The sequence below is a fragment of the Empidonax traillii genome, unplaced genomic scaffold (assembly GCF_003031625.1).
Source record: "Empidonax traillii isolate 1590-97213 ecotype Southwest subspecies unplaced genomic scaffold, ASM303162v1 scaffold191:size1449129, whole genome shotgun sequence".
NCBI lineage: Eukaryota > Metazoa > Chordata > Aves > Passeriformes > Tyrannidae > Empidonax > Empidonax traillii.
Genome location: NW_020955384.1, coordinates 739,607 through 754,386, shown reverse-complemented (window position 1 = coordinate 754,386; position 14,780 = coordinate 739,607). Strand labels below are relative to the sequence as shown.

Below are 14,780 nucleotides of genomic sequence, written 5' to 3'. Positions count from 1 at the left end.
ACTTCCTTCTAAAGAATATATACCAAGAGTTGAAACTCTCTTTGATTCCAGCCAGGGCACCTCAAAGCCCATGGACATAAAACCAGCTTCGTGATGGGACTCACTAGTCTGCTCTTTAGCAATCTGCCAACTCAAGTCTCATCTGGGAAACCCAACCTACACATGCTCTCCTTGCCAGCTGTTAAAGCTGTGGTATATCTGAACAACAAGGGCAGCCTTGAATTTGTGGCCAAGCACAGAGAGATAAGCCCCCTTCTCCAGTTCATGTTAGCCATCCCTGCTCTTCAGAGCCGTGCTCAGCACAGAAAGGCTCTGTAAGAGGAGGTTACCTGCTTAGAGCATTTGCTGGCTCTTCTGCGTTTTTTTGGCCTTGAAAACATGTCTCAGCTGTATCAACTGAACAGATATGAAAGGCCAATAAATTCCTGAGTGCATCATTTCCAAAAAAAAAACACATCAAAAATAAAAATCCCAGCAGCTGCGTTGACCTTGTAACTCCACGGATGAGGTTCCCGAGGGCTGTGGCATCATGGCCCAAGGGGCTCAGCAGGGATTCCTGCCTTGCTCTCCACTGAGCAAATTCTCACTCCTGTACCACCGCCTGAGGAACAGACTGGGGAGATGATCTGCCTGACAAGAGACCTTGCCAATTTTGTTTTGTTTTAAAATTAAGCTAAATGAAAACTTCCGTAATTTATGCAACATAAGCCAGGCGAGCCAAAGCACAAACTGCTTTGCAGGCAGAGCCAGGCAGATGAAGACACCACGTTGTGCAGGGTAAACACAAGAAAAAAAGAAAGAGAAGAGGAGGAAAGTAGGGGGAACATTTGAGGACATTTCTGCTGCCAAATCTGGGAAGCCACAACTAGAGGACAGGCTCCCAGAGGGCAGCAAGGGCAACGGCAAGCCCCAGGCTGGCACTGCCTCACAACCCCAATTCTGGATGGGGAAGGGCTCCAGGAACACGGGTCCACACTGGAGCTTTTCAGCCTAGAGGAGAAAGACCGTGCCTTGCACACTGGTTACCAAAAAGCCACGAAACTATCCCTACACCGCAGTGTGGAGAGCTGCCACTGCAGCTGCCAGCATTTCATCCCTTCCATGACTAAAAGCAGGGTTCACCCATTGCTGCTGCTGTCAGTTCAGCACAGCTTGTGAATGCAAGGTCCACATACATTTGATTTAAGGATTGAAAATATTATGTAATGCGCATGTTCTGACACGGGCCTGGTTTAAGGCAATACTGAATATTTAAGGAACAGCTTCACTGACTTCAAGCCAAAGATATGATGTGACAGGGAAAGTGAAGCTGCTCCCATCTGTATGGGGCTGGTATACAACAACATACAGCATGCAAGTGGGCAGCTTGAGCCCTCTCTGCAGTGACCAATGAAGCTTTTTTTTTTTTTTTTTTGACTGTGTTTGGCTTCAGTAAAAGCTATTATCAATGCTTTTACTATTTTAGAGCCCAATGTTTAAAGAATAACACATCTGTTTTCAGTTTTGTAATGGGAAGGGCACAGAGGAAGCAAAGAGGGGAAGGAAGAGAGAGAAAATGACAGATGCCCAATGCCTATGTCTGAGAAGCTTCCTGAGGGATTTTTTGATCTGTCATGATGGACCTGATCATGCAAACCTGCCTGCCTAAGAGCAGGCTAACTGCTTTCAGAGGGATAAACTTTAATAGCCAAAACCATTCAGCTGGGTGCACGCCTGCACAGCCACAACCACTGGACCGATCCTTACCCACCCCTATGACACCTACCTCAAGTTTTTCTTGTTCCAAAAACGTGTTCTAAAACTACCAGAACAACTTCACGGTCATATTTTTGCACGCTGAAAACAAGCGTCAGTTTTTTGACCTGTGTCTTTCCTTCAAAATCCAGAGGACAGGGGTGGGAGGATCTGTTTCTATCACAGCTCTTTTCTCACCTGACACCCTGTTAGGGCACTGCGTGAAGCTGAAGGCCATGTTTCTAGCATAACAGCACCCTGCAGGCAGCACCCATCAGTTTGATAATGCTTGTCTGGTCATACTTCCAGCTGTCCATGACTCCCATGTGCCTAGCCTGGGCTCGGGAATCACACCCTGCGGTGGGGCACGTTGATAGCAGCAGTGTTACTGCTGTGTTGTGCTACCTGGGTGAACATTTTCTCCTGCAAAGAGGGGGCTAGAGCCATAGACTGGAGATTGTGTCTGTCTTTCAGAGCCCTTAACATCCTCCTGTGTCTTGTCCAAACCATGGAAAGGAGGAGTATCCATCAGGGAGCTGCCACCTTCACGTCATGGTCAGCAGTTTCCAAAGTTTGCCTCCCTTACAAGCACGTAAACCAGGTGCAAAACTCATTTTCTTGACCTGGATTAATTGCACACTTCAGTATAAAAGTCTTGCATCTATGGTTTTGCTCACAACCAGCTCTGGGGAAACTGTATTGAAAACGTGAATTATAACCTTGATAATAAATCATGGTCTGTTTAATCAGAGTGCTATCTGATAGCCACGGCCATTCTGTATCCTTCCCAAACTGTAGCTAAGTTTCTTTCCCTTTCTACCTCCCTGCTGCCTCTCTGGCTTCTGCAGCAAAGTGATGCATTCCTACAGTTCACCCCAGCACACAGCTGTGAGCACATCAGTGCAGGTGAATATGAGTAGATGAACTGTGGCTCCTGTACCGCAGCAGCCGCCTCCAGCCATCCGCTCAGTCAGCTGCTCTTGATTTCAGCCACGCTGTTCCTCCATGTTCCTCTGCCTCCGGTGGTACAACAATCTCTGTGTTTCAAAAGTCAGCCGAGCAAAAACTGCTCAAGCAAAACCCACCCTCAAATGATTTACTGCAGGTTGTCTGTCGTTAACTCAAGACAACTCATCTGTACCAGGAAAAGAGCGCGCACAGAGCTAGGGTGGCTGCACGCTAGAAAGCGTTTAGAACGTATTTCACCGTGTGTGTGCTCTTAGCACAAAGTATCTTCAAACATAAAGGTGAAACATTCTTTGGCACACACAGCATAATTCCATATTCTAGAGCCAGCTGCCTCAGGCTGCGGGTGCACTTGGGGTGCCGTAACCCACACTCAGCAGGGCATCCCACGTGCAACAACTTCACCACGGAGCTCACCCTGCAGACACCTCCCCAGCTCTGCCACCTCCCCTGGCCCGCGCTGTGCCCCTGTGTGAATCTGCTACCCCAGGCAGCCTTTTCCTCTCCTAACAGCCATTCATCTCTCCCTCAGAACAGCAAAAGAACGAACTGTGGTCCCAAACTCACAAGACAGGACGGGGATGTGAGCAGCCCATTTCCTGGCAGTGGCATCCCTGAGGCCTCCCACAGATCGTTTAACCTTTTTATCTTCATTTACCCCACCATCACAAGAAGCTTCTATTTATATTACAGAGTAAGTGTTTGTATGCAATTTAGAGCTTGCAAAGCCTTTGAAGACTGATAAATTAGGGATTGGACAGATCCCATAAAAAAACCACAGTAATAATTAAACTTTACCAAGTTCATATACCTATTATAACAACACTTTTACCTTCAAAATCTCCAATCCAACATGGCAAGCGTGATGTTTGTGTTTGACTCCCCCTAAGCCACATTAACTTCAAACAAAACAAGCTTTGACTTGGATGAGCTATTCATGTGCCTTCCCTCTGCAGACCATCACTGCCTTATGGACCACTGTTCCTGGTTTTTCTTTGGCCTGACATAGAGCCGTGTCCTGAAACTCTGAATTTGAGAGCTTCCCATTGCTTAGCAGGCCAGCTGAAGAGTGCTCACCCTGGCCTGAGCAATTGCCTGTGCTCTGCACAGCAGGGACAGGGAAGATGCAAACCTAAGGAAACGAAAATGTCATTTGAATCCCCAGTGTGTTGAGATGCACGGGTCTGGGGGCAACAGGAGTCTGTACCTCAAAGGTGATGTAAATGGGAGAGTTCTGAGCCAATACACTGATGTTTTGGGTAGGGTTGACGGAGGTCTGGCACTTCAGTATCCCCCACACACCACAGCGCTGCCTTTTGCCTCAAACCATCAGACCTGAGGGGGCTTAAACACATGAGGCAGAAGCCTTGGAGGAACAAAACTAGCCTGAGCTCGCCCCGTAAAGAAGGCAACAGGGGCCGAGTCTCACCAATGGGGAGAGCCAGGGAGTGCTGACAGCAGATGGGGATCCAGCCAAGCAACAGGCTGAGTAGGGTGTAGACTGATATTTTCCAATTACCCTCCTTCACGCTTCATTTCAACTGATAAATAAATGTACTGCTTTATGGTTTATGACAGTGGGTATCTCTGGGGTAAAAGAAGAAATGCAGGACGTTGTTTGGGGCTATTAAGTAACCCACAAGCCTTCCTGTGCACAGACACAGCCAGCCAACAGAGGCTGTGGTCCATCACTCAGAGAAGGCTGCAAGGGGAACAGGGTAGCAGCTAGAGAAGCCTGCGACCAGGAAGCAAGAAGCTACCTAGCATTTAAGCACTGCCTTAATCCGTCCTGTGTTCTCTGCTGGGGGGCTCTCTGTTGAGAAGCATTTTAACAACTTCTCTTTTCAACTTTTGCAGACGGAGGAGATGACTTGTGGATAGCAGCAAGGAGAAACAGCAAACTAAATGCCCAGAAAGTGGTGGGGGAGTTAGGACATAAAGATCCTGTGCAATAAACCAGTGGAGGCCCTTGAAAACTGGGTATCATCATATCTGGAGAGGTGATACACACGCTGTCAAGTCTATGGCCAAACCATATGCTAAGGGAGTACTACCACCTGAATTGCAGGTTTCAGCTAGTACCTGTGCTTAGCTCTCGACTGTGCTGCATGAACCCAGCTGTTCACAGGGAATAAGCTTTGGTCTTTCTCTACTGTGGTGCTTAGTCTGAGAAAAATATCTGACAAACAGGGCTTTTGTTCTGGCAGTAAATAAGCAGAGCACTTATGACAACACTCCTTCAGATGCCACCCTTACAGCAAGCACCTTTACCCTGGCATTTGCTTCTAAGCCTAGGTCTAACCTCTTATTTAGAGCACATGAATCAATTTGAAGGGCTCCTACAGTGCTCCTTCCTGTTGGCTGCAGAGGATTGAGACTAGATGAAAAGGCAAGGGAGGGGACGCCGACTTTCATCATCTCCTCAGCTGGGGCTGTGAGGAGAAATGAAAAACAGTATCAGTATGTGCAATCACATTCCTTCTTACACTTGAGCAGTAACCCTTCCTTTCATCCCTAAAAGCATGCCAAGATCTACTGGGAGGCCATTATTTTGGAAATATATTCAGTCAGCACTGCAGAGGCAAAGAGAGGATGATGTGGAATGAAAAGAAGGGATGAAGGGTGGCATTTTTCCAATGGCAAAAAGGGAATCTTTGCTGAGACCTGAGTAGTGATAGGAAGGAAATACCAGCCTGAGCATCACATTAGGTAACTGCTCTAAGTTAAACACCATTCAAAAGCAAAAAATCTCTAAGATCAGCAGTGTTAAGTTCCATCCTCCCCTTCAGATTATCACAGTTTAGAATAAAAACATTTATTTGTCATAGTTAACACTCAAGAGTAATTAATACCCCTACCACCAGTCATAATGGTTTGCACAAGTCTGGGTAACAAACTGCTCACCCAGGAAAGCCACAGCAGACTGGCCATCTTTGCACTCAAAGCAAGCCCCAAAAAGTTTTCTGCTCTAACCTGAAGACATACAATGAAGACACGCTTCGGATAACATCCTAAGCCACTGTTTATCCCTCTGCGATGCTTGAGAAACTCAACCCTTCTACAGCACCTCGGCACAGCATGGTTGTCCCAGCTCAGCTGTACATCAGTACCTTAAAGTCTTTATCCCAAGTAAAGTACAGTGAGGGAGGAGAATTTCTTGGTGCCAGGATTAGTGCCCAGTGCACCTTAAGGCTCTGATCCTTCCTTGTTACAACCTACGTGCACACACGAGAGAGAGTCCTTCTTCATCCACCAAAACAGCAACAACCTTCAGTTGTGAGCCTCATCCCTTCTGCATTTGGTCTCCAAGCCAGGAGTGGTATTTTTAGATGGATGATGAATAGGTGTCTTGGAGCGTTGTGCAATCAAATACAACGTAAATGTTTGTGGATTGCAAACACTCATGTAAAGAAGTCAGGAAAAATATTCAAAGGTCAAAAGGCAGTATCACGGGATCTCTCCACAGCCAAAGTGCTCCCTAATGTTGCTGTCTTTTTCTATTCAGTCTACTTATTTTTCCTCATCTGAAGAGGGAAGAAATAAAAGAGAAGAACTAGAAATCTAGATGAATCCCAAAAACTTTATGAAAAAAAGCCAGATCTACTCCCCTTCTCCTCTAGGTCTGGTCTAGAAATACAGGAAACTTCAGGAAGAACACTTGGAAAAAAAAAGTCCTGTGAAATATTTTCTCTAAGATTCGACAGTGAAATACTGTGAGGCTACTGTTTAAAATCCTATTATTTTTGCTGTGCTTCAGTTCTTCCCAATGTTCTCTATATAATAAGCATTTCAAATGAAATTACATTATTTTAAAACACACTGTAGTAGGCAATTACAATTCCTGAATACTAAATGCCAATATAACATAGGCCAGATTTATTGTTGTTCCTTAACTTTGTGCCATGTTCATTATATTTTAATGAATAAGGTCTCACAATAATTTTTTAAGCCTCTGCCTTGGAATCGCGCAGTACGGTTGTAATTGCGGTGCGGAATTAGGTGTCTATTTACATTCTCCTCCTAAGTCTTGGAGATGAAGCCTTCCTTTGAATTTTTTTTTCCCCTAAATCAGCAACATCACCTCTTCTTCCTGTTTTCAGGAGAGGTCCCCAGGGCCAGTGGCACTACCTCACCTGGTCACCACCAGCCAGGGCAGGGCTGTCCCAGCAAGGACCAGAGCCTGCTACCTGCTAAGCCTGGGAGATGAGAACAGAAGCACCAGGCACGCTGTGTTTGGAGGGGACCAGATCAGCATCCATGAATCCAGCTGTACCCACCTGGCCATGAGGACTCCCCAGTGGCAGCTTGGGTTGACACCCTCCTTTGCAGCATTCCCAGCGGGTGCTGCCCTCCCTCTATGGTCCTGTCTGCCCTCCCACCTTTTCCCAAAATTCTCCTGCCTGCTGTCAACCCCCCAGAGAGACACAGCTCACCCAAATGGTCTTCTCTAATACACTGACAGAATGCATGAAAAAACAAAGGGTGCAGACACATGAGGGCCATCAGGAATAGGGCAAGGTGAAGGTGCCACAAAGTGCAAGGCTTCTCACCTTGTGAATCTATTTTTCACCTGCGGGAGACCGTAAAGAATTAAGAAGACGTGAGCTGAAATACAGGTGCTGGGCAGAAAACAGGCCCCGTTTGCCAGCTGTCGTCTTTCAGGGCACAGATCTGACTTCCCCCTCTCAAAGCCTCTAGCAGCTCGGCAGCTGGCCACGCTGCTGCATGCAAAGATGCTGAGTAGAACCAGGAGCAGGGGAAGCCTTTCCTCTGCAAGCAGGCAACTTGTTAATTCCAATTATTCTGCGTACTTGCAATACTTTAATCATTGATGCCAATAAACTATAGGAAATCTCATTCAATTAGAACTGCTTTTTGAGATATTGTTTTTTCCTGAGATAAAATTATATTGCTTTATTGCAAGATCAGTCTTTGTCCCTGGTTTTTGTGCCCCTTTGAAGAGAAAAGAAATGAAATCCTGGCTCCTGGGATAGTGCAAGCCGATGAGACGTTGCATACACATGCTTGGGGACTGCTCGCTCTGCTGGTCCACAGGCCAAGCTTCTGTCCTTGTCTCTCAGTTCTAGTTGCTACCTTCTCCTTCTCTTCACAAGTGCTATCCCTCTTGATTCCCTCCTATCCAGAGAGTCTCCCTCATCGCCTTTATTCATCCCCACAAAAACAGGGGCTTTTCTGTATCTAATCCTTCCCTCATATCTCACTTTCTCCGTGTCAATGCTTGTCATTTTTAAAGCTCTCCATCCCCCTCACACCACCAAGGCAGCAATAAAACCTCCTTTGCCTACGCCCTTTCCCTGCCTTTGTGATCCCCAGGTGTTCCCCCCAGCTTCTCCCCACTGCTCTGCATTTCTGCCCCCACGCTACGGTTCCTCATCCGCCCTCTGTGGCAGAGGTTTTGCTGTAACCTCTGGCTCACAGCTGCTGCTGCTGCCAGAGACAGACACACAAGCACTGAGCAAAGAGCAAACTTACTTGTATCCCCTCGCCCCTCCATTTTCCTTCCATTTCATGATTTTTCCTCCAAAATCAGAGGGGTTTTGCCCACTAAGACGCTGCACCTCCCTCCACGTTTCACAGCTGAGTTTTGAACTCTGCACCAGCACTGCCACACAGCACAGATTTCTACCCAATTGAGCATATCCAGCCTTGCAAGCTTTGCCAATTACCACTCCTCCCACTGCTGCTTCCCCAACATGCATCTGCCTGCAGAGGCCAGGGAGGATCCCTCCACAGTTGGCCAGAGGGCTTTCTGGAGGGCTACCAGCCTGCTGGAGGTGCCAGCCTCTCCGACAGCTGCATCTAACTCCCACTGATGCGCTCTGTTCTTCGAACTGGCCACCCTGAAGAGTGTTTTGCTTGTGTTTGCAGTCAACAGATGTACAGAAAGCAAACTCTACCAACCAAAGATTTGAATGTAAGGTAGGACACTTAGAGATGACAGGTTTCTAGACATCAGATTTTAAAAGGGGAGAGGGTGCTCTAACTAAGGAGTCTGGCTTTTCGGGTTGTGTACAAAGGTCCAAGAAAAATCCAGAATAAAAAAAAACCACCGTGAAATATTCATAAATTACTTATTTGTTAAAACCCAAACATATGTACTTTTAAGAAAGACAGCTGTATCATGCATAATTTAGTTGGCACACAGACTGTACTGTTGTGTGTTTCATACGCGTGAAATAAATGAGCATAAATTACTTAATTTGAATAACACCAAACACCTGATTCCAGAGACGGAGCAACACTTCACACTAAGGCATGTAAGTGCTCTTGGCTTGTTGACATTTCACCAGAGCAAATTAAAACTGGCAAGCTGAAAACAGAAATTCATCTTGTGGCTTGTAGACAACCATTCCTGGTGCATCCACACAGCTTGTGAACAGCACAAAACTGAGCCATGGTGATATGACAGACCTACAGAGGAGACTTGCATTGCTACAGGAAGTGCCGAAAAAATGAACCTCAGATCCGTGTACATGTTCTTTATGATGCTGGTAGCACACAGTTCAGCAATAGGAACAACAGTAAGTTGGGTAGCCTGTACCTTCATGTATTTGAGTACTTTTTCATTTCTCCCCAAAATTTCATAACAGACCTCAGGAAAAAAAATGCTTGACTGTATTTCTCACAATTCTCAGAAAAAAATTTGTCTGAATGTTTCTGTTATCCCACACAGAGTTTTCTATATCTAACTAGACTATAAACATGTGATTGGAACACTTCTCTCTTAATAAAAAGTTTAAATAAAGCACTTTTGGTAATTTATCTCCATGTCACAAAAGGATGCACATGGGATTTGTCTTATACTGTTTATCTGTGCCAAAAGCAAAGTTTTCAGACTTTGACAAATATCACAGATTCCCATATTTCTCAAAAAGTGTTTTGATTAATAGCAAATAATTTATCTTTCAGGAGTAAATTCCTCTGGTGCTTGTTTGAGTTGTGGGGTTTTCCTCTGCTGAAACTGGAGAAGGAAAGGCAAGTGAAGGATCTTCTCCAACACACGTGAAACTAGCTCTGCCTTTAACGTGTGGCAATATTTCCTTTACTTATTGCAGCCTTCAGCTTTTTGCCTGCCATCATAAAACAGACATCCCACTGAAATGAGAAGACACCAATACAAAAGACGTTTGCAAGTCTGGCCAAGCTGTGAGGTGCTCTCAAATACAACACAGGGAAGATGAAATAAAGCATCTTCCAGCTTTAAAATTGAGAGCGATGTATGCAAACAAGCCACAGGCATTGCTATGAGTCTGCACAAGACTTCTTTCATCCTATGGCTTCAGTTTCCAAACTAACCATGGGGCATGAACACAGCTAGATCTGCCCCAACGTCTCCTTCAACATTACATATGCCCTTTCATCTCTCCTCTGCAGAACCAGACAATGCAAATTGGCTTTGCCTTACTTTCAGGAAAGAAATCCAAATGTTACTGACAGCCTTGTACTTACTGAGTTCAGCAATGCTCCCCACGCGCGTAGCGAGTAAAGACTGCTCGATGGTCCTTAGCTCTGACTGGCTGAACATCTGCACCTCCCCGGGCTTGTTGGACCTTTGCTGGTCTTTGTGAAGGTTCAAGCTGTCCGGCAGGCAGAGAACACCTACAGTGGATAAAAAGAAAGGAGAAGTCTGATGTCATTTCAGCCAATATGGATGACTTTGCTGGCGCCACCACATCGTTTTGGGGACATTCCGAGACACAGCCTGCGTGTGCAGAGCTCAGCCAACATCTGTAACTCAATGTCACAGATGACTCATGCAGAAGTGGCCCTTGTTAGCTCTTCTGAACATCCCCAAGTCAATTACAGTATCACCCTAGGGATAATTCTTACAGAAAATCCTAGGAGGACTGCCCAAAGAGGAGTTCAAGAAGGTTCCAGGGAAGCCTAGAAACTACTCTCAACCTACACAAAATTATTAGAAAATGGTATCTAACGGTATCTCAGAATTCTTAAAGATTGGCTTCAAAATTATATATGAGACAGATAATACATTTACAGGATTTTCCTGTAAGGGAAATTCCACTTGCAATTGCCAAAACAACAGACAGTATCAAGATGTTAGAAGTGTCATTGATGGGCTGACTGAATTTCTTTTGTAAATACAGCTTCTGGCAACTGAACTGCTTGGGCTTCAAAAGCCCATTATGCAGAAGCCCTTAGAGTAGTGAATTTTTATGGTGCAGGGCAAAAGTAAAGCTACTGACAATAAAATGATTTACATACACATTCATTCAGGCACAAAAGTCACTTTCTGCCACAACATCTAAACCCTTAGGAATAGATAGAGGGCATATATTTACTCATCAAAATCACTGTCATGCTAAAATCCAGAACTTATTTACAAGAGCAAACACTGCATTACCATCCTTGAGTAACATGCATTGGTCCAGCTTGGAGAGCAAGCTCTGCTCCCTTCCTAAGGTCCGGGAACAGTCAGCTATGACTATGCTCTTCACAATGGCTATCATTTTCCCACTCCCTCTGGGACACACACAGGTGGAGACCCAGGCAGTGGAACTGTACCTCTTTATGATGATTAAATTTCATCTTATCTCCAAATGCACGATATACAACAATTACCTTAGAAAAGAAGTCAGAGTAGTAAGTATTTTCCATTAGTTTTTACTATTGTTTTCTTTTAAGCACAGACAGGAGATTCTGCCCTTACAGGCCAAGACGACTTTGCAAAATACATTAAGGAAGAGGTACCTATTTAGTGTTTTTTTTCAAGGGAACAACTTGCTTAGTTTCCCAGCTCAGTAATATACAACATCTAACTCTACTGACCAGTAATTCTGCCAACAGGTACAACATTGCAGGTCCAGGGCAGAATGGCTACCTTAATCTGTTTATCTCAGTTATGAAACAGTCCCACAAACATCCCTGCCTTGGAGCACTGAAAGACCAGGCGATTCACCTGAGAGGAGATGCTTCTCAGACATTTTGTTAGCTTCACCAAATTGCCCTGGATTCCCTCCTCATATCTATCTCTTCTCTGCAAACAGTTCAGTCTACAAGTTATATTTGCAGCACAGACCTAAAACCACCCATTCTGGAAGGAAAGAGGTGACACAGGTTCAGTGAGCCTATTCAAAAGAAAAAAGCAGGGGTGCACACTGGGAAAACCAAGACCAAAAGTTTTGTCCAGCATTGCCATGAGACAGCAACCTAAACCAGGATCATCCTCTGCACGCAGCAGCAGCACCAAAACAAAGTCCCTGATAGCCTGTTTGAATGCTGGAGACACAGGAGCAGGAACAGGTGTAATTCCCAGTCCTGGCTCTGGTCCCAGGGGTTGTAACAACCCCATGCACGTGTGGAAGGTCACGAGCGAGCACCACAACTCACGAGGAAGCGCCCTGGAAAAAAAGAGCAGGACATCTGACACAGCAAAAGCGAGGGAAGAATTCGAAGCAGAAAAGGTAAGAAATGAAAAGCGGCAACAGCTTATCAAGCAAGCTCTTCAAATTCTCCTGCCATCGCTCAGTGGCTGACTCGCATAAACACTTGGTGCACTGATCAACATTTATATTCTGTGGTTGCACAGATCTCCAGAAGTACAACACCTGGATTTAAAATGCAGGATTGCCTGAATATTTTAGTAAGTACTCTCTCAGAAATAATTCTAATGGATAGAAATTAAGACAAAATTGGAAGTGTCTTCCCTGCAGAAAACAGATGTGAAAATTATCTAATATTCTAAGAGATTTCTAAAAACAGAAAAATAGAGCACAAACAGCTTTATGGTATCTTTAAAAAATGAACTGGACAATTTTTCTGCAAAAACATGCCTTAAGTGAGGGGGAAAGAAATCCTGGTTTATGGTAACTTTATAAATAAAATCCAAATGGTTTAAAATCATAATATGTACAGAAAATATTTCTCCAAGTGATTTATGCAGTGGGATATAGACATTTTATTCTCTACTTTATCTACAACTGTTTCCACAGCCAGGCCTCTTCCTTACAAACAGCTCTGATGATTAATTACTCTGTTCTTTGGCGAGGGGAGGATATTCTTAGGTTCTTGGATGGAAACGCGCAAATGAAATGCAAAATGTGCCATTGTTAGAGAACGTAACAAATTCTAGGATGTGTCGTTCCAAAGGGTTTCACTTGGGTTGGAGATTAGCAAAGACACACAATAGCCAAACATCTGATGCCAGCTTCAAAACTATAATTGACCACAGCCAGTGACCAGTGGGGTGATGGAAGATTTGTTTATAACTTATAATTTTGCTGGACCAAATCTGCTTCCATGAGTATAGAGAAAACAGCTTGGGCATGCAGCTCTGCCAATCTTCTAGTTTCAACTGTTTTCCCCCAAAAAATATTAAAGTGAATAAAATGCCTTTTTAGAAAAAAAAAAAAATCACTCTCTTTTTATCAATGTTTGATGTAAAGTTCAAATTTTCTGAGGAAAGGCTACAGCAGGGAAGAAGAGAGCACGCCAAACTGACAAGGGAGGGGAAAAAATAAACATTTTGTGATTATATATATCTTTTTTATAGATAGAAACATCTAAAAAGCTTTTGGCTACAGTTCAACTTTCTTATTTTAATTCTCTTCCAATTAGTATTAATTCACTTGCTTTTTCAGCCGTATTGTGTTGAACTTGAAAAACAGGTGAGGACCTCAAGTTTCCAGTGGCCTGAAAATCAGTACTTTCCCCCACTTCCTTTTCTGACTGTCACTGCTGATGCTACCTGTCATTCCACACCAAAGACTTCTGTGCAGTGTCTTCAGAAATGAACAGCAGTACCTGTCTTTTCTCTCAACTGGCACTGTTATATGTCCTTCCTTTCTGCATGGTTACTCAACCCTGTGCGCTTCTTTGCCCATTATTTTATCCCTCTCCTTCCCTCTGATTCACCACAGTGGAAATTAAGAAGTCAGATGCTGCCTGATGAGTACAGGGTCAGACTCCTTCAGCATGGCCCTGGCTGCTCTGTGCCACCCAGCAATGTACAGAAGCCATACGTTGCACCTCCGACTGCTGTGAACCACTGGAGCAAGGCAAGGCAATCAAAGCACTCAGGTGCATTTGGCTTTTGTCACTTCTTTTGAAAGGTGCTTCCCCTTGTACCCTCCTTGGGGCATGGATCTGCCTAGGACTTGACTGCAAGGAGACATATCCAGAATGGGCCATACCAAAATTGCTTTATTCTCTTTGCCCTTGGCCTCAGAGTACCCTGCAATCTCTAGGTGAAAGACTCAAGAGAAATGCATACATTTTAAAATCAGCAGGATGCCAAAAAAAAATTAAAAAAAAAAATCACAGTGGCAAGCTCCTAATGCTCCCCCTCCCAAATCTCTAGAGAAAAAACAACATCATAGAGAAAATCCAATACACAATTAATACACTCTACATTTTTCCTGCCCTCTGGGCTCAGCTGAAACACAAGCCAGAGCTCAGTCCCTAAGGACTTGAAAATCCCAAACCAAAAAAGTATGGTACAAAACGACAAATGAAAACTTGAAAGAGCCCACACTTATAAAAGAAGCAGTTATTTTAAACCTTCAAGCAAACTCATCCAAAGACTGGAGTACGTGGTAATTCTTTTCCAGTTTTCCCGTACCCATTTCCACCTCTTTGGGTTTGATTGATGCACCACCCTCCACTGCAAAGCAGATTTTGGTACACAAATACTTGCCTTCCTGCATACTCTTTTCAGAGCTTGTTGCAGAGCTACCTAATGTCATCCTTGCAGCATGACATAAGTGTGTGTGCATCACCCAAATATCCCAAACTCAGTGTCCAGCAGCAGTCCCACCAGAGCTCCTCAGTGCCCCCCATCAAAACAGCCTTAGAGACCTGACAGTCAAGAGCAACTCCAACATCAGACACAGCAGCTGCTGTGTGACTCTTACAGCTTTTCTGGCCAGGAGAAATATGGGTTGTGTAGCCCAAATCCCACCTAAATACAGTGGAATCATTCAAAATAACTACGCTTTCGCCACTGTTCCTCAATTTAGACAGATACCTGCACTTTTTAAATACCAGCTGTTGCCAAACATTTGATTCCTGAAGTGCTGGCTTTTATGGTGCCCATACTCCAG

The 14,780-nt window shown here is 44.6% G+C and overlaps 1 protein-coding gene across 3 annotated transcripts in view; it reads right to left on the bottom strand.

The window, feature by feature from the left end:
- The window catches only part of BTBD11 (BTB domain containing 11), a 173,561-nt gene that overhangs the window by 61,305 nt on the left and 97,476 nt on the right, over window positions 1-14,780 (bottom strand). For all 3 annotated transcript variants that reach the window (XM_027886639.1, XM_027886640.1, XM_027886641.1), the window contains exon 2: window positions 10,171-10,320. In XM_027886639.1, coding sequence (XP_027742440.1) covers window positions 10,171-10,320 — 150 coding nt within the window. The remainder of the gene's footprint in view (window positions 1-10,170; window positions 10,321-14,780) is intronic.